Here is a 22,058-nt window from a genome sequence, read left to right as displayed (position 1 = left end):
AAATGCATTTTCAAACACAATCCTGTATTGTTTATGAATAAAAATAAATACTAAAATACTAAAATACATGTCATGTGGACTTACACGTTGGAGAATGCGAACCTCTTCACGTTCGACCATCAGATCTCACACCTGCCCCACCCCAAGCACATCATCATATTCCTCACACTTCGCCAATGTAATGGATTAAAAGCAGTATTTTGTTTCCAGCTCACCGGTGTAACTATGCGAGGAGAGATGTCGATCGACACGGGGAGGAAATTGAACGACCTAAACGCAAACGCAGTCAAGATTGTGACTCTTCTCAATGGTAACTGTATTAGTAATTAGTTAATCTTCTAGAGAACTGTCTTTGTTGAACCCTGTAATAATAATCTTTTTCAGTTAACTCTCATTTTTATCCCCAAAAAATACAAATGCGTTGTTTTGTAAAATTCACCGTACAATTACGCTTATTTTTTCGCAGATCCAAATCAGGCCAATATAGAAGCTGCAAAACGAATAGTAGAAGACATCGTCAGAGACTATCCTACCGTAGTTGCAGGTAAGAAAATATTCAATCTAAGATTATATGATGTCAATAAATATCAGCTCAAAACTCAATGTTTCGATACTACTGACAAAGCTGTCAAAACCTCTATTCAAGCAATTATGAGACCAGTAGGTGTCAATGTATCCCTTGAAATTTTCAAACGCTAGGCATAGACTATTTGCTATTGAGTACTCCAGGGAAGTATCTTAAGTCCAACTCTTTTCCTCTTGTACACTACTAGATACAGATACGATTAGAAGAATTAAATGTAATTTTTTATTTATCAGGTGTGAAACACTGCATAGACCAGCAAACAGACGAAGCCGCCAAAAAGAAACTCACGTTCGAGCTGAACGAACTGAGCGACAATGTCAACCAACTTAATGGTTTCATGGTAAGTTTCAACCTTTTCTATACCAGGCCGCGTAGCCAACCTGCCAATCGCTAACGTAGCGATCGAAACGCAACTGTCACTGTCGCATTTATAAGGAAGAGTGATAGAGAGACAAAGAGTTTCGTTGTCGAAACGATAGTGATTGTCACCTTGGCTAGGCCGGCAGAATCATTGCAATGAAACGTATGGTTTGGTTATATACGCTAGAAACTACATACGGAGGTGTCACAAGTGCGTTGTCGATTTCTTAACTTACGTATAATATGAAGATAGGTACAACATGACAACCATATTTCTATCGACAAATGTATTTTTCAGAATATGCCCGGTGCCCGTTTAACACATTCACTGCCCCCGACGCACATGTGCGTCCACCGTCATACAAGTTTGTTCCTAGATCACGCCCCCTGGCAGTGAATGCGTTAAATAAAAGTTTATAATAATTATAATAAAATTAATTCCTTAGAAAAAAATCTTTTATCTTTAATACAAATGAAAATTCATCAAGTATATCTCAATGTCATTACATAGCTAAGCCAATACAAATACGAGTATGTAGGTATACTTACACTGTTCCTTTGTTTTATTTTTCAGAATCCTCAGGATGCTCAAGAAGCTGCAATGAGAATAGCAGATCTCACCACCCAGATGTACTTCGCTCTTGATAGCACTGTAAAGAAACGTAGCCAACTGGTCAGGGTAAGCATACACACAGTCACATGAGTGGTGTAAGAATTCAAACCTAAGTACATTATCTCTTACTCAAAAAAAAATAGTTACATTAATTCCCCTGCCCAATGCGTTCAAAATCAGCCTATGATTCTCTTTGCTGGCCAGATTTCGCGGTGGTGGAAAGCGAGATGTTAAATTTGTTGCTTCTTCTTTTTTCTTACGAAAGATGTCCAATTTTGTTCTAGAATTCACGCCAGAGCTTCATAGAAGACGAGAAGACGCAAGCGACACTACAGCGTGCCTCATTTATCAACTGCGTAGGCGCCGCGAACCACGCTATAGATGATGCAAGAGATGTCTTGACGCAGGTAAATGTTGAATTAGAAAAATACCGAATAAAGTGAACTGAAGCACTACGGCCTGTCTTAGTAGTAGTTAAACTTGTTCAGTCTTAAAGCAAAGAACTCGTAAAGTGGTCGTTAGTAGAACTAAGTCTAGTGGTAAGACTGTAAAGGTTGGAGTCCCGCAGGGTTCTATTTTGAGACCCCATTTCTTCCTATACTTTTGGTATATGGCACACATTGATTGCTTATAGTATTTAATCAGGAACAAAAGCTATTTATAGAAGAATGATAATATGATTTCAGAAATATGACGGACCAGCGTTAAGTCCTAAAGAAGTAGAGGACCTCGAACGTTCAGCGCGCGACCGGCTGGCCAGACTCAACGCGGCTATAGCTAGGCTAGCGGCTGCACATGCTGGTGAGAAATATACTAAACTTCCTGTAAAATGCTGGCTCAAGTATAAGAAAAGAAAAATAAGGCATTTAAATATCTCTTTCTACATACCTAGAATGCTCTTGTTGTTTATTTCTTTAGATATTATTCTTATTTGTGCAAAAGGGCCAAAAAAACGAAGTTTTTTTTATTTTTCAGATCCGAAGAATATAGACTACGGAGCTGCTGTCAGCGCGATGAACACTATAAAAGAACTTGTACCAAAATTAGCCAAAGGTAATTATGTATTATTAAACTACTTTACGTTGAGTCGAATCTGGAAGGTTAGAATTAATTATAATAAATAATAATAGAATAGTTTTTAGTGACTCACAATGAACAGAGCGAAGACCAAGTTGATGACCAACAGAGCAAAACATAGGGTCACGGTAGATGGGCAGGATATACAGTATGTTGATGAGTACATTTACTTGGGCCAGATAGCTTCCTTCGAAAACAGGCAAACCATAGAAGTCAATAGACGTATCGATAACGCCTGGAAGAGCTTCTGGTCCATGAAGGCGCTATTGAAGGGTGACCTTCCCCTGTGTCTCCAGCTCCAGCTCCAAACTCATCGACATGTGTATCCTGCCTATCCTAACCTATGGTGCTCAGACATGGTCATTGACTGAGGCTTTGAAGTCCAAACTCAAGGTTTGCCAGCGAGCGATGGAGCGCAGTATACTGGGTGTTCGCAGGACTGATAGAATCAGAAACACGGAACTGCGCTTCAGAACTAGAGTTGTAGATGTAGGTGTCAAGACCGCTAAGCTTAAGTGGGACTGGGCTGGACATGTCTGCCGCATGCACCCTGAAAGGTGGGCCAAAATGGTTACGGAGTGGGACCCACGGAACACCATAGATGGTGCTAGCCGGAGTGCAGGCAGACCGAAAAGGAGATGGCGGGACGACTTGGACGTATTTTGTCTGGATTGGCGGGAAACTACAAAAGACAGGGTTGAGTGGAGGGAGCGAGGGGAGGCCTTTGCCCAGCAGTGGGACACTTAATCAGGCAAACAAAAAAAAAAAAGAATAGTTTTTATTCGTAAACACACATGACACAAACAAACATTAGACATACATAAAAGAACATAGTGAAAATAAAGTGTCACGAAATGGCCCCATCTCAGCATGTTGATGTTGATGATGATGATGATGATGATGATGATGATGATGATGATGATGATGATGATGATGATGATGATGATGATGATGATGCTGCTGCTGTTCAAAGTACACACTTTAAGCAATATATGCCTTTTACGGTCAATGATTAATAATAATCATGTACAACCTACGATGAAAATTATATTAATGGCTATTTTTTGCAGACGCCCAGATACTTGGCTCTGTAAAAGATGGCAAGGACAGAAGTGGCCTGCTTAAAGAAATGCAAGAACTACTGGATGCTACTGCAATGATGGCTGAGAACGTTGGCTGTGATGATTTGCAGGTAATAGAAGAAGAAAAGGTCGAGTTATCATATGCGTGCAAAGGTTATAAGTAAGATAATTTGTGCACTAAAGCCTTAGGTTGACTAGTATTTATACTTAGGTTGACTGCAAGGTTTTTACTTTGTGCAAATAAAGGTTAAATAAATAGAGTGACACCTTTTTTTACAGAAAATGCATGATGTAACTGACAATTTCGCTAAAAAGTCCCGTAGATTGCAATTTATTTTTGGACACGGAAATGCACCGGACAAGGAAAGTGAGGTACGTAGAATAGATTTTGTCTTCATTAAAACGTTAGAAATTAAGGTCTAAATTCGCAACTACATACGATCTTGAGTTGTCCAATCTAAATCGATCACATTTAACAATTTAACTTCTAAGTTTAGATCCCTGGGCTAAATTTTCCAGTAAAAAGTATTTTGTATACATGTATATTAACGAGGGTCCAGAATGCAGAGCGTTGGCATTTTTCCACTTTGGTCTATCAAAGTCAGTGCAGAGTTAGCTTAGACGGGCTCTAACAAACTTTATTTCTTCAGATTAAAGACTTATCCAAAGAAATAGACGACAAAACCCGCCTGCTGGTAGCCTCGTTGAACCAGGTCGCTGGCGAGGTCAACGACCCCATGTCGGCGAAGGTCATCAACGCTGCCCACAAGTGTGTCAACGCTGTCGCCGCCTTAACATCTTGTGCTGAGGTATGAATGTAACTATAATATAGAACTAGTCCTAAATTATCTTTATCATCTTATGTACCTCACCGTCTTACCAATATTCCATTTCAGCCAAATAAAACATGAATCATAACTATACAATACATAGTCAAATTTTACCTTTCCCAGTTTCCCCTTTCCCTTTACCTTTCGCTTGACTAAAGTCCAAAGAATTGTGAAGGGTGTAATTTGTAGTTTGAAGTCTATAAAATATTTGAAGCTGTCAGGAGTAGAGCCCATGTCAGAGCGTAAAATTGAATTAGTATTTTTTAAACCGAGGAATGTAAGGTCACAACTGCATCTAAGATTATGTAAGGCTAAACGTTTAAAATCAGTAGAATCAGTTAACAAAACAGCAGTTATGACTAATACTTATGGACTTTTACTGTACATGCTCATACTACAGCTATAATATACCTCGAGGAATATACCTATCGCTATACCATTAAGTTAGTTAATTATATCAATATCAACCAATCTATTTCTGCAGCTCACAGCTTCATCAATCCACGAGCCGTACTGCCGCAGCGCCCTATTAGCAACCCTCGAAGACCTATCATCCTCAGAGAAACTTCTTGATGCTTCCTACAAATCCTTGCTTGATCACCCAGAAGGCCAGAAGCGAGCAGATGCCATTAGGAATCAGAATGCTGAACTTAGAAAGGCTTTGGATAAACTTAGGAGTCAGTTGGATGGTAAGTTTATAATCTTTTCAACTTGTGAGCAAGTAAGGACTGGGTACTTTCTTAATTTTAAGGTTTTAAATTTAGGTTTTTAAATTGTTGTTTATCTCTTTCGCGAACCATTTACAAAACCTCCTGGGCTGCCCTACAGTTAATGCGGTTTAAAAGTAGTAAAACAAAAGGGACGAACCTTAATCATGCCTAAACCTAGAAATGAAATATTCGCCGTAAAAGTATCTACGCTTCAAAAGCTCAGTTGGTAAAACGACTATCCTGTGTCACAAAGCGGCAAGTACTTATCTCACCATTTATACCTTTATTTTTAAAATCCATCCATCTTTAACAGAAAACACTTTCGAAAACAAGAGGAGAGATCTTCAAGGAGCTGTTTCACGTGTTCAGGATACTATAAAACAGGTAAGTACTTAATAATGATTTTCTTCAAAAGAATATTTGACGTGCATTTTTTTGTTACTTATTTTGCTTATCAGTTTAAATTAGGGCTCAACAATCTGTGGGTTAATTAGGCCGTGCAAAGGCTGGCAGTTATCTTGCTCAAATCTGGCAGCAAATCAAAAATAAAGGATGACTCACGCTAGACCGGGCCGGGGCTGGGCCGGAGCTTCCGGAACTTCGTTTTCTATGGAAAGCACCACGTGATCACCGATCAGCCGTCATAGAAAATGACGTGTCGGACGTCTCGGCCCGGGCTAGGTTCGGTCTAGCGTGACGTGAGTCATCCTTAAAACAGTTTCCGTTGTCCGGTAACAATTATATTATCAAGCAAGTCAATGGAGGCTGAAAATATGACAAATTGAAAAAAATAAATGTTTTACTGAAATTAGTCGGGGGTTGTCGGACTTATAAATTGTACTTATTTCTGCAGCCCTTGACATCAAAGGCTTTGACGCCAGCCGAAGAGAAGCAGCTCAAAGAATCGCTGGCGAAGAAACTTGCTGAACTGAACGCCGCTATTGCTGGACTGATAAACTCTACATATGCACGCGGTAGGTATAGTTGGTCAAACCAAATTTATCAGCAAAAAATTATACTCATCCTTTTCTTTAGGGTGCTAGTACTAGTGTAAGACAAAGATAGTGTGATTGTCGTTGTCTATGTTTGAAATGAGACAGTCCTTTGACAAACTATATCCAATTAAATAAGATCATATAGGGTAAGAAAAACAGTCACTCAGGGCAAGAGAATCCGTATAAGGATTCTCTAGAAGTGTTTCTCTTTACATATTAAATATATTAAAAACGGGTCACTCACGTATTTTAAGTCGAAAAACGCTCGACATGTTTCACTCCGTACCGAGTAGTGTCATCAGGAGCTTGCGGTTACAGTGACGGGCCGGCGGAGCGTTTTTCGACTTAAAATACGTGAGTGACCCGTTTTTAATATATTTAATGTCTGTGTCCCACGGAAGTTTTGTTATGTTTCTCTATACCTTTTTTTAATCCAGAAGGACCACGTTGTAGGTTATTGTAATGATAAAAACCGGGCAAGTGCGAGTCGGACTCGCGCACGTAGGGTTCCGTACCATAATGCAAAAAAAAAAGCAAAAAAAAACGGTCACCCATCCAAATACTGACCACTCCCGACGTTGCTTAACTTTGGTCAAAAATCACGTTTGTTGTATGGGAGCCCCATTTAAATCTTTATTTTATTCTGTTTTTAGTATTTGTTGTTATAGCGGCAACAGAAATACATCATCTGTGAAAATTTCAACTGTCTAGCTATCACGGTTCGTGAGATACAGCCTGGTGACAGACGGACGGACGGACGGACGGACGGACGGACAGCGAAGTCTTAGTAATAGGGTCCCGTTTTACCCTTTGGGTACGGAACCCTAAAAATAAAAAAACTCCATTGCTGGAGATATGTACAAAGCTAAAAGTCTCAAGCTTGGTGTCTCAGTATTCCTAAGCTAAATCTACATCATCTTCATCTTCCAGATTCATCGAACATTGACCATGGCGAGGCTGAATTATCTATGGAAGTTATACAGCGGTTACTGCCAGAAGTTGTTCAAGGTAAGTCACAAGATTAGAATTGAAGCTAGTTTGCTTACCTTTCTCACATGTCTTTAGCTTGAAGTTTTCTTAAGAAATGTTGGATAAAATACTATTTTATGGTAGATTATTTTATTTATGACTTGTGTTCTAAGTTTGTGAACTAAGTTTAGAGTTAAGCTCCTTATGGTTTCTGCTCCGAGCTAAAATTTGCCAAAACCGAAGACTGCAATTGTATGATACCATTAAGTGGTCTCATAACGGAGACTGAAGGTGGCTACAAGTACTCTGTGATAAAACATTGAGTTGAAGCTCTTTTGTATTGCATCAATGTGTATTCAAGCAAAAATACAGTTGCAAATAAACAAAAGCTTGTATCTAAGTATGAATATTTTGAAAAAAAAATTGTGGAGGTATTTTTTTAATTTACAATCATTTTTTGCTTTTTCTTTTAGACGTAAGAGCATTGAACAGCGGTAAGAGCCCCGCAGAAACCCGTGCTTTGATGGACGAACTGAAGGCTTTATGCGTTGCTACCAATGCGCTCGCTGATGGACACAATTGCAAAAACCCTGGGGTAAGTTGTGCATAGCACATAATGGTTTATGCGAGTAAATTGTGACATAGAAAAGTAATTGTCAAGGGTAAGTAAATGTATAAATATTAACACCAAGGCCACGCCCATAACAACATTTAGAGATAGTGGTATATCAAAATTTTCTTTTACGAATTCATAGCAAGTTCAACAATCAACTGAGAGATTGACAAATAATTGGCCAAGCACGAAGTCAAGACTACGGTATTCAGAGCACCGTTCCCTTTCTCTATACGCCTTACTAACTCTATGTGCTCTATTGTGAAAAAAAAAACACAACGACAGTGAAGAACGGAATTCTTAATTTAAATTTTTAGATAAACTGCAATAATAAATATGATTCTTACTGGGCACATTGAGATAGTCAATTGGTTGGAAAGCCCGTTCGAAATTTAAACTTATTTGCAATATAATAAGGTTGTATTTTGTAGATCTCTCTCATACTTATAGTAGGCTATTCAGAAAAAAAAAATATCCCACAAAAATAAGCAAGCAGAATTAAACTTTGTATCAAAGACATAAGTCATAAATTTCAATGCAAAAGTTTTAACTAAGGATCTTTCTCGCTAAAACTACTTCCTAATATGAAATGACCAGTGTAAGCATCAGTTATCTAGCCCTAAGCAACCAAAGATCAGGCTGCAGTTGAAAAACTAATAAAGATAAAGTTAAGCTGATAATTTTCCCGCCGTCTCCATGCTTCTTTAAGTTGGGTATTGGGTCAGCTGCCTGTTAGCTATAGTTTTCGCGAAAATCGCCAGGACAGAGGTGAAAATTTTTGTATAAAAACTTGCAACTTTAAATGCATTTTTTATCGAAACTATTGCACTCTAAAATGAAGTCAAAATCAGTCCATCGACTCAATTTTTTGCAAGCTTTCTAATGGTACCCCACACGATTCTTACAAATAAAAAAAAATCAAGCTACTCCTCTCAACCCCCTAAATTTCCCCCTAAAATCAGAAATAAGCAGTTTTGACTTATTCACAGTGTTAGTGATGGTACTTGCCATAACTATTCCAAATTTTAGGTACCTACATCAAACGGTCTTTGAGAAAAACGCATTTAACCGATTTGCAAGACCGAAGTGATCCAAGAAGATCCAAGAGCACCGTGAACAAAGTTTTGTACGGTGCTCTAAAAAATTGTTTACATTCAGATTAAATAAATACATACACTCATAAATCAAATTACTCATTCATTTACTTACTATCTTTTTTGTAATTTTTTTATAGTAGTAATCCACCTCTTAACGATTTACTCGTATAATATTTCACAGGTACTGAAGACCATTGCGGATCAGTATTCTAAGTCTGCATCCAGGCTTGCTTTCATATGCACGCCACCTACTTCAGCGCAAAAGAATCAAGAGCATGTAAGTAAAAGCAAATGCACTTTGTACTTTAGCAGGTTTTTTTGCATAATCTTTTTTTTATCGGTCTGCAGATAATCTATTAAGTTGCCGGGGACTTTTTTATCTCCTCGAATTTGAAAATGGTTGCGTAGATATAGGGTTCACAGTTAGTACCATAGTCCCAATGTCATGTATCATCCTGAAGAATATGAATAATTTTAGGGAACTCTTCAATTATAATTTTGCACACCAATAACTTGGAAAGCTACATTTCGTGAAGAGGAACTGATGATGAACAACATAAAAATGGTGGCATGTTGTTTTATAAAGTCGATTCTTTTTAGGGTTCCGTACCCAAAGGGTAAAACGGGACCCTATTACTAAGACTCCGCTGTCCGTCCGTCCGTCCGTCCGTCTGTCACCAGGCTGTATCTCACGAACTGTGATACCTAGACAGTTGAAATTTTCACAGATGATGTATTTCTGTTGCCGCTATAACAACAAATACTAAAAAGTACGGAACCCTCGGTGGGCGAGTCCGACTCGCACTTGTCCGGTTTTTTTATTAAAAATTATCTCTAAATTTGCAGGTAGTACACAAGGCTCAGAACGTGCTGGACCGCTCATCTATGATGGTGGAAGCGGTAGATAAGTTGGTGAAGGGACATCCCGACGACTTCCGGAACAGGGCCGTGGATGAGAAGGCGCAGCAGGTGGAAAGGGCGGCGTGTGCATTGCTTGGTACCGCTCAGGTGAGAGTTCAGAGTGCCTACCGCGAACCACGTTCTACGTGTTGCATCCCTGTCACACTTACGTACGAATTTACAAGTGCGACAGAGAGGCAACAACGTGGTTCGCGGTAGGCCCTCTGATTATTTTGAAAGCCATTTTCTGATGAAAAAAACGTTTGACGTGAATATAAAGAAGAGATTAGAATTTGGAAAACAAGAAAACATTATACAACATGGTATTTTGAATGATCGAATGTGTCTTCGGAGTAAACCTGATATGACAAAAGACAAGTCTATCCAAAGTACCAATTAAAAAAAACAATTAAACTTTTCATAGCACGCTGGCTGCCAAAAGAGCCAAATTAGAGATGGGTCGCGGGTAGTTACCCAATTTACCCACCCAGGTAAATACCCGGTAAATACCCATCTACCCGGTATTTACCCGTATCTACCCAAATGGACGGGTAGATTCATTTCTTGTTGCACATGTCGATTTGTGTTAAAGTGGAGATATAAACCGAGTTAATTGTTGTAATTATTGTGTGTTATTTAAAAAGAAATGGTTTAGTGAAACTTGCAGTTGTAACTAAGGAATTTTTAGTACAATTTTGATAAATATTAAAAAAAAGGCCGTCATAAGAGTATTTTTTTAGATTCGAGTAAATTATCGTACTTATACGTTGATAATACACATTCCAACTGCGGTCGGCGGGGGGTGTGGTTGGGGGGAGGGGGGTAGAAGTGAACTTTTTCATATTTCTTGGAATCTGTCATTAATATCGAAAAGTGTTGTATGTACAAACTAAAGTAGACATAATTTTCTACAAAAAAGGTTATATACATTTTTGTCCTAAAACTAACTGTATTTGACTTATGAGCTTCCCAAGTTGTGATACGGCACATTTTTTTTTTTTATCATTTATAAGTAGTCTTTATTTTCATCTTTTTAATGTATATTAAAAGCGTTTTAAAACATTTCCGGAAGCCAGGGAATGATTTTACACGATTTTCATAATTGTACTGATATGTTAAAATCGAACTTCATCTCATAGCAACCTTTTCATACTTAGTTTGAACATACATTTTATGTAACATTATAAAAAAGTACTTAAATTAATCTTATTTATACTCACATACCATTTAACAATTAAATTTAGAAGAAAAACGAAAATACCCGCGTATTTACCCGCGGGTAGGTAAATATCGGGTATTTACCGGGTAAATACCCGCTCTCGGGTATTTACCCGGGTAGTTACCCATCTCTAAGCCAAATAATTCAGGAAATGTTGAAATTATGAATATAAAACCGGGTTTCTAATGGTTAATTTATTCCATTGACAGGTGACAGCGTCAACCCTTAACACATCACAATGCCGAACTGCGCTACACCAAGCGGCCACGGATCTGTCCCGAGCTATATCTCAACTGGACACGGCCACGCACGAACTAGTAGGCGCAGATCTATTGGGACAGCAGAGGAAGAACTTTGATGAGGCGGTGCGGGAGCTGATGGCCGCTATCAGTGGACTAGAAGGTACGTGTCTTGAGAGATATCTCAACTGGATACAGCTCACTGACTAGTGCAGCAGTTCTTACATCTTTAATGAGTTAATCTAATGGCCGCGATTAGAAGACTAGGTAGGAGAGTTGAAACCATACTGCACGGTCCCTGTTGATTATAGTGCTCTAGACACAATCACATCTGACATTAAAATTTTCGCAGCGGACATGCAAGAATTATGACGCTGTAAAAATGACCAAAATTACTAAATTAGAAGGTTTTTAACTCCGGGTCCGTCAGAAATAATTAAAGAGATGATGTATACCATAAAGTATAAAACTACTTCCCGACTTAAAAAAATATCATTTGAAATTTCCATTTCCTTTCCCAAAGTTTTAAAACAAAACAAATGTATCATACTGTTTTACAGATGATTCGAAGCAGCTCAATAGAACCATGTCTGCAGAGAAAGAGAAGAATAGACTGAAGTTCGTCGCCTCTCGCTTGGCTGCGCAAAGCGCTCTCAACGGGGCAGTGGAAGAATTGAAAAAGGTACGATTTTATACTAAATACTAAATCACGTTGAGCTAAAATTATGCACATCGTTCGTCATAATGCTTCTAATATACAGTCAGCAGAAGAGGTGAAAGGAGAAGTAATAAAGAACTTAGCTGATATAGGCTCCCGGTGGATTTCTAGTTGGCATTGGCTGACTAATGGGCCTAAAAATCTGAGCGTAATTATTTGTAAAAAGGCTTCCTCCTCGCGTTATCTTGGCATTTTGCCACGGCTCATGGGAGCCCGGGGTCCGCTTTGACAAGTAATCCGATGATTTGACGTAGGCACTAGTTTTTTACGAAAGCGACAGCCATCTGACCTTCCAACCCAGAGGGGAAACTAGGCCTTATTGGGATTAGTCCGGTTTCCTCACAATGTTTTACTTCACTAAAAAGCAACTGGTAAATATCAAATAATACGAGTATTGCGTACATAAGTTCCGAAAAACTCATTGGTACGAGCCGGGGTTTGAACCCGCGACCTCCGTATTGAAAGTCGCACGCTCTTACCGCTAGGCCACCAGTTGGTAAAATGAGCGTGTGCGCACCTTTACATGTTGGTAAAATAAGCGTGTGAGCACTTTTACATGTTGGTAAAATGAGCGTTTTGTTCACAGACTGGAAAGGTAGCGCCTTTGGCTCCACCTCAAGCAGCGCTGCTCCAAGCGAGGCTTGCTGACAAACTTGCCACTCTTAATGCTGCTATTGCTACCCTTCTCACCGCCACCAGAGGTGAGAAATCGTCCATCTCTTTAATACAGCGCGTCTTTTTAAGAAGCTTTCGAACGCCACGCCTATTAGTGGATGCCGTAGAGCCCAATTTCAAAGAAAAACCGCAAATCGATGTACAGTTTAGCCATTTGGCACACGCATACTAGAGGTAAAAACTAAAATTTTAACCCGCAGTTCTTAAAAAAAAATCCTTAGGAGGGGAGTGCTAAGTAATTTTTTTTTGTATGAGATTTTTTTTTTTCAGAAACCTATTGTGTGTGGTTATATATGAAAGGGCTTTTAGAGGCGATTCTAAAAACATACCACATACCAAATACCATGCGTGTGCCAAACGGCTAAACTGTAGGTAGGTACATCGATTTGCGGTTTTTTTTACGTATACAGCTTACACTATATCTTGTGCAGCGCGTCATCCTGAACCGTGTCGAAATGCACGAAGGTTGATATTGGATTATTTTTCAAATTTGATAACATACTTCAATTTCTTATGCAGATAAGTTAGTGGGCAGAGGAAACTTTTGCTATTCCCTCGCTCTTTTAAATACCGTTTTTTTATGTTACAAATTAACGTTAAATTTTTTAATGATAACCTTTTGAAAATATGTTAAACAGATCCTGAAAATCCCGACTACGTGCTAGCGGAATCAGCCACCGCTACTATACAGGAGCTTGTGCCGGACTTAATCAAAGGTAGGTACTAATGAATACTTCAAGACCATGTGAGGAATGTCGAGATCCGACGCCGCACCAAGGTGCAAGACGTCGAATACGTCATTACCAAATTTAAATGGAGGTGTTCTGGACATGTTGCCAGGCAGAGTGATAGCAGGTGGGCCAAAATGTTAACTGAATGGTGGCCGCATACTGACGAAAGTTGGCTCGTTGGGTAGATGACATTCGGAAGATTGCGGGTCACTTCTGGATGAGATTGGCTCAGGACCGGGATAAGTGGCAAATCGAAGAGAGGCCTATGTTTAGCAGTGAGCGATAAAAGGCTGATATGATGATGATAATGATGAATTAATACCGCGTTGTAACAATAAGTTACTAGTTACAGCAATGAGTTACAGTTTACAGCAACCTTGTAGAAAACTTGTAACTTCACGAATACCTATTTTCAGATGCGAAGACCCTACCCGCTGGGAAAGACCAAGGAGCTCGCGCCAATATGCTTGAGCTATTACGAGAGCTATGTGAGGCCACTAAAGCAATCAGTAGCGGTGAAAATAGCGGAAAAGGACAGGTATTTACTGGAACTATTACTTAGAGACGAAAATACGAGCAGACCTTGAGATCTCAAAACTTATTCTTGTCCTTTTTTGTAAACCTTTTCCATGTACCTAGGTTGTATGATGATTAATGATAACAATATTATATTTTGTATCACATCTGGACATATCTTTTTTTTCTAATTAGAATATATTTCTTAATATTCCAAAAAAATATATAAAGTTTGTCATCGCTGAGCATTACTAATTGTTTTTTTAAGGAACTGCAAGATGGTGTAGAAAAATACACCAAGGCATCAGGGAAACTAGTGTATACCTTCAATCCTCGCGCAAATCCCGCGAAGGAAGATCAGGTAACGATTACAAATTAATTTTTAACTTTCCATGTGTTAGTTAATTTTCAGAAAATCATGGGCAAAGGAATAGGTATTTATGTACTAGACACGTAAACTGGAGAAAATATAAAGTGAATCAGCAGACATGAGCAGTATTAAAGATTATTCGTTCATTTGTGCAATAAGGAGTCGGCTGTTTTTTATTTAAATTGATGCACTTCCTTTCCAGATAATTGACCTAACAAAATCCACATGTCAGAAGACGTCAGAACTTCTAGAGCGGGTGTATGATCTAGCGCAGAGTGTGGAAGGTCAGGCGGCGGCAGATTTGGACGATCAAGGCTCCAGGCTGGCTGATGCTGCACAGAATCTACTCACCACTGCCGAGGTAGGATCTTCTGGTTTATATTCGTATTTGTTAGCTTGTCCCTGTCAGTGCCTGAACCTGGTTCTACAGATATTTTTCAAGATTTATTGTGCGAGATATTAATGCAGGACTGTACCAATGTGACGTGTGCGACAAATTACGTTCAAAATTAACCACTCATTATTTTATTCACAGATAACAGCACCATCCATATCTTCCCCCCTCTGCCAATCCTCCCTCCTAACCTCAGTATCCGCGCTCTCATCATCAGTAGACCACCTGTTCTCGTCCCCTGTGCTGACGCTACCCCAGCACGCGGCCAGGAGACAGCACCTGCAGATGGCCAGGGCTAAAGTAGACCAGGAGATCGAGAGACTGAAGGAAGCGTTAAAGGATGAAAGTAAGTTTAATTTTCTTAACTTTTAATAAAATATTGCTTTAGACGTGATTAAAGTCATGGTATAATAATATACTCCGCCTGGTACTCCATTCCCGTCTTTTCTAGGTCACCTAACTGACACGGGCCTACGTCATCATGCGACAGCGCTATATGATAATATGCGATAGCGCTATATATAGCGGCCATGTTGTTGTGACGTAGGCCCGTGTCACTCTGGGAATGGAAGACCATGTTTTATTAGACTATGATTAAAGTTAATAGTCTTAATTATCATGCTAAATTTAGCCATTTCTAAAGTTCAGAAAAAAATAGACTGTGGCACTCTAGCCCTTGTATAGTAACTGGACACATATACATACTACCTACTTTTTCATTCACAATCACGACTAATTTTGATTATTGAAACATTATCATCAGAGCCGTCAGAACCCATCAGTAGGCCTAGCACATGATTGGCGCGACAGTATCTCGTGGCGAGATAGACCCATCTTTTTCTATGTTAATAAAAGAGGGACGGGTAGTCTATCTCGTCGCGAGATACTGTCGCGCCAATTATGTGCTAGCACCGCTGAACGAAAATACATAAGCTGCGACGTGACACGGCCGTTTGACATTAGGCGGGTCTCACGCTTGTTTGCCACCGTCATGGAATAAATGACTAGTTTTAATTTTTATTTACAGTGGATTATCAAGTAAATTGTTAATTATATTGTAAATATTCCACAGGAGTATTGGATGCCGCAGCCATTGAGAAATCAAAGAAGGAAAAACTGCGCTTCATCGCATCCATGGCTTCTGCAGAGGTTGCTATCCAAAATGCTGAAAAAGAAATCACAGAGGTACTTACATTTACTTCATCGGTGAAATGTTTTAGATATATATGTGACGACTAGCTTCGGCCTACGACTTCGTCTGCGAAGAATTAGTATTTGCATTGTAAATTTCATCCCCTTTTTGAACCTCTTAAGGGATCGTTATATTGACCAATAATATATCGTTAGTTGTTATACACAATGAAAGGCACCCGGGATGAACAGGTTACAGGAAACACCATTGTTCTTTACCATAGTAAAACAACCAGTAACCGTGTAAATAAATACTAAATTGATATTGATACTAATGATGTTGATAATAATATAAAAGATGATAATGATAATAGCAAAGAAGTAAGAAAGAAATGAAACGAATAAAATGAAATATTTATTGACTTTTATGATTTGTTTAACTTTGAAGTAGAAAAACTACAACGCGCGCGTACACGCGTAAAAAATTGAAACAGATGTTTATGACATGTATTTCGATAAAATTCAAAATTAAAATATATTATATTTCCAGCCATACGGGAAGCCTTTGCCAGCGTCGGAAGCTGCTCCTCTCCAGGAGTCTCTCTCAAATAGACTCGCATCTCTAAACGCTGCTATCAATTATCTTGTAGTTGCCACAAACGGTGAGTGAAAGTGAAAGTCTTTATTCTTCAATTTAGGCATATTATAATGCGCTTATGAATGTCAGAAACTACCGCCGGTTCTAACCCTACACCACAGCCCCGAGAAGATACCGACGCAAGAAACTCGGCGGGACTCATTTTTTCATATTTATAAATACAATTATAAAAATACGTATTTCTAATAAATAGATGGTCTTTCTGGGAGCTTGCGAGGAAAATATTTGACATGCTAAACAGAGGCAGGCAACGAATATCGAAAATCGTTTGGTTTTCTGCCTCTCTATTGCTATGGGTATTTAAGCGATAAAGAGGCAGATAAGGAAATTACGATTTTCGATGCTCATTGGTATGACCCTTATGTTTACTAACAAAAATAGCAAATATGAATCCCGTTGAAAAGTGTGAACTTACATAAATTCTCGCACTAAATGGAGACACAGTGTGACAGATCACTGAAAAGTACAAGACTAAGTAGAAAGCATTTTTAAATGCCTTTTATAATGTAGGCCTAAAAAAATGTGACTGAAATAATTCATTTCTCTTTATTATAACCATGATTCCCTTTCAGATCTCAACAATCCAGATTACTTAGAAGCTGAGACTGCTTCAAAAACCATCCGAGAATTGATACCGGATATCGTTAAAGGTAAATACAACAATGTTGACAATATATTTGAAAAACAATTACTCATTTCAATAACTAACTCTTTTAATGAAAAACATGACAAAGAGCTGAATTTTAATTCAAGTTTAAGACTTAGCTACATGGAAAAGACTTCTAAAATGTATTCGAAGAAATGTAAAATAATCTGAGTAAATTGTTCCAGATTCAAAGAGCCTGAGTAGCACCATGGATCCGCAGACAAGGAAAGACTTGCTTGAACAGATCAAGGCACTCTGCGAGGCTACACGCTTGCTGGGAACGAGCGCAAAATCTGAGCAATTGAGTCCTGAGGTAAATTCATCTATTCAAATGACTACTGACGTTCTCAATGGAAAAGTTTTCAAAGATACAACTTCTTAAGGGGAACTTCCCAAAATGTAACTGCCTTTAATTCCAATAAAATTGTCAAGTGTCTGAGAATTGTCTTATCCTTACGAAACTCCATAAAAAACGCGTTAGAAACTGTGCCCCAATCGTCATAGGTATCTAATTAAGGAGTACAACTACATGTATTTAAGAAGTAATTTTACAATCATAATTAATTATAATAATTATCGATAAAAAGAGGAGCTTAATAAATTGATTCTGCATTCTCAGGAGCTGAACAAAGCTGCAACACAATACTCCTTGGCTTCTGGAAAGCTCAACTTCGTGTTCAACCCTCACGTAGACCAGAAAAAGACACACCAGGTAAGCAGAACATGGGATAACTTATAAATCTTGATATTTTTAGTCCTAACATTGCATTGTCTCTGAACCGAATCACCAGGCTTTGAGTTTTCCTCCTTTCTTATCCAATTCCATTTCTATCTATTGTCCATTTCTATGAATTTCCATCTGTTCTTTCAAACCAGAAGGGAAACTCGGACTAATTAGGATTTGTTCGTTTTCTTCCTTTGCCAAAAAGCAACTGTTAAATTAAATACAACGGGTAGGTATTACTAGTTCCAAATAACCCATCAATTGATACCATACGAGCAGGAGTTCGAACTGTACCTCCAATTTGGAAGCTAACGCCTTACCATTCGACTACCAATGCGCTGCTATCACGACCGCAATAAATATATCGATATAATAGTTTTCTTTAAAATGTATCAAATTTGCAGATAATCGACACGTGCAAATCGGCATGCATCAAGACATCTGAGATGCTGCAGAAAGTTCACGAGCTAGCAAAACAGGCTGGGGCAGATGGCACGGCTCTGGACACCAAGGGATCGCAGGTTTCCGACGCGGCGCGCTCTCTGCTCACCACTGCACAGGTTCCATTCGCTTATTAAATAATATAATATCAGTCGCCTCTTTTAAAGTAAAACTCCGGAACTTTCTGCTAGATAAACAAAAATTGTAGCACTTAGGCAACCGTGCCAACAAATAACCATCACACACACTCATACACACACACACACACACACACACACACACACACACACACATACACATACGCGCCCCACAAAAGAAGATACAAAGGTATATATAAAATCAATAGCCTTATAATTGTTATTTATTCATTGTTGAATTCTAATATTTTGGTTCTGCCACCATATAGTTTTAGTTTTAGCTTTAGTCTTTTACCAGGCCTCACTGAAAATCAGCGTCACGTTGTGTCCTAGGATACACCACGTGACAAGAAGCTGAGTGAGGACCTTTTGGCACAAATATTTATGTAATTGAATTTTAGTTTTGTGTTATTAATTATTATTTGTGCTAATAAACATTTATTATTCTTATTCTTATTATTAAATGACTTTGCCCGTGACGTGACTCTTAATTTTATATATTTATTAAAGAAACAAGCAGTCTTTTATAGTTATATAATAACACTGGAAATTTTCTTAAAACTGGACTTACAGTTTCCTTAAAAAAATATTTTAACATCGTGTTTAAAGTGGTTTCTACTCTCTTTAGCGTATAAGTCGTGTCACTACTTTCCTAGTTAAACTGTGGAATGTAGGTACAGTCACGAGCTTTAATTTGGGACCCATTTCCATTAAATGTTGTTAGAACATTCGTAATTCGTAATGCAATAAGGTTGAAACTTCAGTTTGATGGTGTTAAAATGTCAAATTAAGACATTTTAAAAGTCATAGCGAATCGACCATTGAAATGATAACCTCTTTTCTAAAAGGTATCACTCCGGTTTTATAATCTGTTTAAAGTGACATTTTCAAAAATATTATTGCACAAATTGACGTAATTGAGTGGTTGCCCCTAGAAACGTAAACGTAAGTAAATGTCGATGGTAAACATTATGTCAATGAATTATGACACTGCGTTAAAATATTAGCTCTAAATGGCGTCAGTTTGCTACACGACATTCAACCTCAGGTGGGTCCCAAATTAAAGCTCGTGACTGTACTGTCGCCCACGGTATTTCTGGACCTATGCGACCTTTAAACCAAGAAAAGAGCGTATCCCTACCTCAAAGTCGGGCAACGCACGTTCTACCACTCTGATGTTACAGGTGTCCATGGGCTACGATAATTGATTACCATTAGGTGATTCGTCTGCTCGTTTGCCTCCTATTATCATAAAAAGAAAAGTTAATTTACTAAGTGATTTGTAATTTGAATAACCAATTTGGGGTCATCCATTAATTACATCACACGTTTAGGGGGGGGGGAGGGGGTCAAGAAAATGTGACATGTTGTGACAAGGGGGAGAGGGGAGTCACAATCTTTGTGACGTCACGTTAACTTCAACAGTAACCAAAATTTTATTTTAATCATTTTATTTACTGTACAGTTCAAAAACAAGTTTTTGGAACGATAATCGTTTTTATTCGTTTAATTTTTTTTCATAATCAGTTTTGGGTTATAAATTTACTAATATTTTGACAAAAAATTAATAATACTTAATTCGATTTGCCGATTTCGTTGAAAAAATGTGACGTCACACCAGGGGGGAGGGGTTTGCCAAATGTGACCAAGTGTGACAAGGAGGGGGGAGGGGTCAAAAAACCTTGAAATTCGTGTGACGTAATTAATGGATAACCCCTTTCGTTATTCAGTTTCTAATTATATCACCTTTCTCCAGCTCACAGCGCACTCCGTCAACTCCCCCCGCTGCCAAACCGCGCTCCTCGACTCCTCAGACCGCCTTACTTCCTCTATCCAAGATCTGCAAAACACGTGGACGCCCGCCGTCAAGGCTCCGAAGTTCAAGGCCATTGGGGAAGACCTGGCTAAGGAAAAACAGGCGGTTGATGCAGAGATAGTTACGCTGAGGAAACTGGTTAATGATGGAACAGGTATTTTTCTTCTTATTTCCACTATGTTGTAGTTTACGGCAATACAGAGGTAGGTACAGAAGGCCTTCTTAACCTCTAGCCGCCCAGAGGCCTATAAAAAGATCTCGAATTCCATTCCATGTTTTAATCTTTAGTTTGACATATCAAAATTGCATTTCTCTTGACAAGTCTTGATTCCTGGGTGGCTAGATGATAAGATTGAGCTACGACTTATGCCGAATTACAGACAAATGGACGTCCATCGTGCACAAGCCGAAGTGTAAGGCCATAGGAGAAAAGCTAGATAAGAAATTTATATTCATCCTGATCAGTTTCATTTCATCTCCAGCACCTTTATTCAGAATTTTGATATTCATAGTAGCTAGTTTTTAAAGCCTATTTTTTCGCAGGCGTGAAAGGCAAGAAACCACCAGTTCCAACTAGGATAGACTCTGAAAAGGGAGGAAAGAAATCCGAGGCGAGAGTGATTGGTGCCACCAGGGAGTTCCTAGACAGGCTGCGACTCGAGGGCAGCATAGGTATGTATTTAAAGTATATCTACTTATACATAATATCATTGCCAAAACTTAGGTATCTTGTAGGCGTCAGACCTATACTGAACGACTTTAACTATTGGAATTAACTCGAAAACGCAAAAAAGAAACGGCAGATGTCCTCTCGACAAATATTCCGTAGTGGCCAGTAGGGGGCCGTGTAAGTCAGCCAAATTTAAATTTTAACCGATTTAAAGTTGTATTTCTATACCCATCCCAATATGAAATAATTTAAAAACACCATTAAGATTTTATTTATATTTCCAGAGAAAGACAGCTGCGGCGAACTAGTGAAGTCGCCAACGTCATCAACACACCCTCAAACCGATGAAGAGAAACGGGCCAAGCTGCAATTTGGAAAATGCATCGATGATGCACGGAAGAGCATTTCCTCCGCTGAACAGATATTGCAGTCGGTCAGTAGATAATGCTTCTTTGTATTCATTTGTCTGTACTATAGTCATCATTTGCTTGCCTTTTTCCCATCATTTGGGGTCGGCGCAGCATGTTTTTTTCTTCCATATCTCTCTGCCGTTCGTCATATCATCATTCACCTGTTTTCTTTTCATATCATCTCTCACAGAATCCGTCCACCTTTTCCTTGGTGTTCATTTCTTCTTACATCCCTCCGCCTTCATTTCTAATACTCGTACCTTTCGCGTCACATGACTTTCATCCCTCCGTATGCCCGTACCACGCTAGGTGATTTGATTTGTCTGTACTAATAGAGTACACTTAATTATTAAATATTATTTACTCTTAATTATTGAGAAGACGCTGCATTCGTTCAGACCAAATTTACAAATACAAATACAAATACAAATGCGTTTATTTCATTACTTTTTACATAAGTTCTTAGGTATAGTATAAGGGTTAGGTAGGTAATTAGTCCATCTTAGGTATAAGGAGTAAGTAGGTAAGTATTAATCTAAACATTGTGTAACAAATTGTGTAAGTAATGAAAAAGGTGCGGGTACAGCTTGCTGAATTTAAACCCGCCCTCGGTCAGCTAATTGGAATGGTATTAAGATTACATAATATTTAAATTATGAAATTCACATAAAAAACAAAACATTAGTATTTGACAATAGTTTCCTTACGGGGTACTTAATACAGAAACAGTA

At 38.6% G+C, this 22,058-nt stretch overlaps 1 protein-coding gene across 3 annotated transcripts in view; it reads left to right on the top strand.

Annotated features, from left to right (window-relative positions):
• The window catches only part of LOC134801441 (talin-1-like), an 86,255-nt gene that overhangs the window by 21,608 nt on the left and 42,589 nt on the right, over positions 1 to 22,058 (top strand). For all 3 annotated transcript variants that reach the window (XM_063774003.1, XM_063774001.1, XM_063774002.1), the window contains 34 exons: positions 211 to 310; positions 467 to 544; positions 820 to 926; positions 1,521 to 1,625; positions 1,844 to 1,966; positions 2,246 to 2,360; positions 2,535 to 2,612; positions 3,707 to 3,828; positions 3,998 to 4,090; positions 4,369 to 4,527; positions 5,033 to 5,237; positions 5,572 to 5,642; positions 6,112 to 6,232; positions 7,184 to 7,261; positions 7,696 to 7,817; positions 9,114 to 9,209; positions 9,779 to 9,940; positions 11,261 to 11,453; positions 11,851 to 11,972; positions 12,595 to 12,709; positions 13,322 to 13,399; positions 13,831 to 13,952; positions 14,199 to 14,291; positions 14,503 to 14,661; positions 14,836 to 15,040; positions 15,767 to 15,879; positions 16,376 to 16,487; positions 17,056 to 17,133; positions 17,315 to 17,442; positions 17,749 to 17,841; positions 18,258 to 18,413; positions 20,188 to 20,401; positions 20,791 to 20,919; positions 21,202 to 21,350. In XM_063774003.1, the coding sequence (XP_063630073.1) occupies positions 211 to 310; positions 467 to 544; positions 820 to 926; positions 1,521 to 1,625; positions 1,844 to 1,966; positions 2,246 to 2,360; positions 2,535 to 2,612; positions 3,707 to 3,828; positions 3,998 to 4,090; positions 4,369 to 4,527; positions 5,033 to 5,237; positions 5,572 to 5,642; positions 6,112 to 6,232; positions 7,184 to 7,261; positions 7,696 to 7,817; positions 9,114 to 9,209; positions 9,779 to 9,940; positions 11,261 to 11,453; positions 11,851 to 11,972; positions 12,595 to 12,709; positions 13,322 to 13,399; positions 13,831 to 13,952; positions 14,199 to 14,291; positions 14,503 to 14,661; positions 14,836 to 15,040; positions 15,767 to 15,879; positions 16,376 to 16,487; positions 17,056 to 17,133; positions 17,315 to 17,442; positions 17,749 to 17,841; positions 18,258 to 18,413; positions 20,188 to 20,401; positions 20,791 to 20,919; positions 21,202 to 21,350 (4,194 nt within the window). The remainder of the gene's footprint in view (positions 1 to 210; positions 311 to 466; positions 545 to 819; positions 927 to 1,520; positions 1,626 to 1,843; positions 1,967 to 2,245; positions 2,361 to 2,534; positions 2,613 to 3,706; positions 3,829 to 3,997; positions 4,091 to 4,368; positions 4,528 to 5,032; positions 5,238 to 5,571; positions 5,643 to 6,111; positions 6,233 to 7,183; positions 7,262 to 7,695; positions 7,818 to 9,113; positions 9,210 to 9,778; positions 9,941 to 11,260; positions 11,454 to 11,850; positions 11,973 to 12,594; positions 12,710 to 13,321; positions 13,400 to 13,830; positions 13,953 to 14,198; positions 14,292 to 14,502; positions 14,662 to 14,835; positions 15,041 to 15,766; positions 15,880 to 16,375; positions 16,488 to 17,055; positions 17,134 to 17,314; positions 17,443 to 17,748; positions 17,842 to 18,257; positions 18,414 to 20,187; positions 20,402 to 20,790; positions 20,920 to 21,201; positions 21,351 to 22,058) is intronic.

This window comes from Cydia splendana, chromosome 22 (genome assembly GCF_910591565.1).
Source record: "Cydia splendana chromosome 22, ilCydSple1.2, whole genome shotgun sequence".
NCBI lineage: Eukaryota > Metazoa > Arthropoda > Insecta > Lepidoptera > Tortricidae > Cydia > Cydia splendana.
This window is presented reverse-complemented; position numbering and strand designations above follow the sequence as displayed.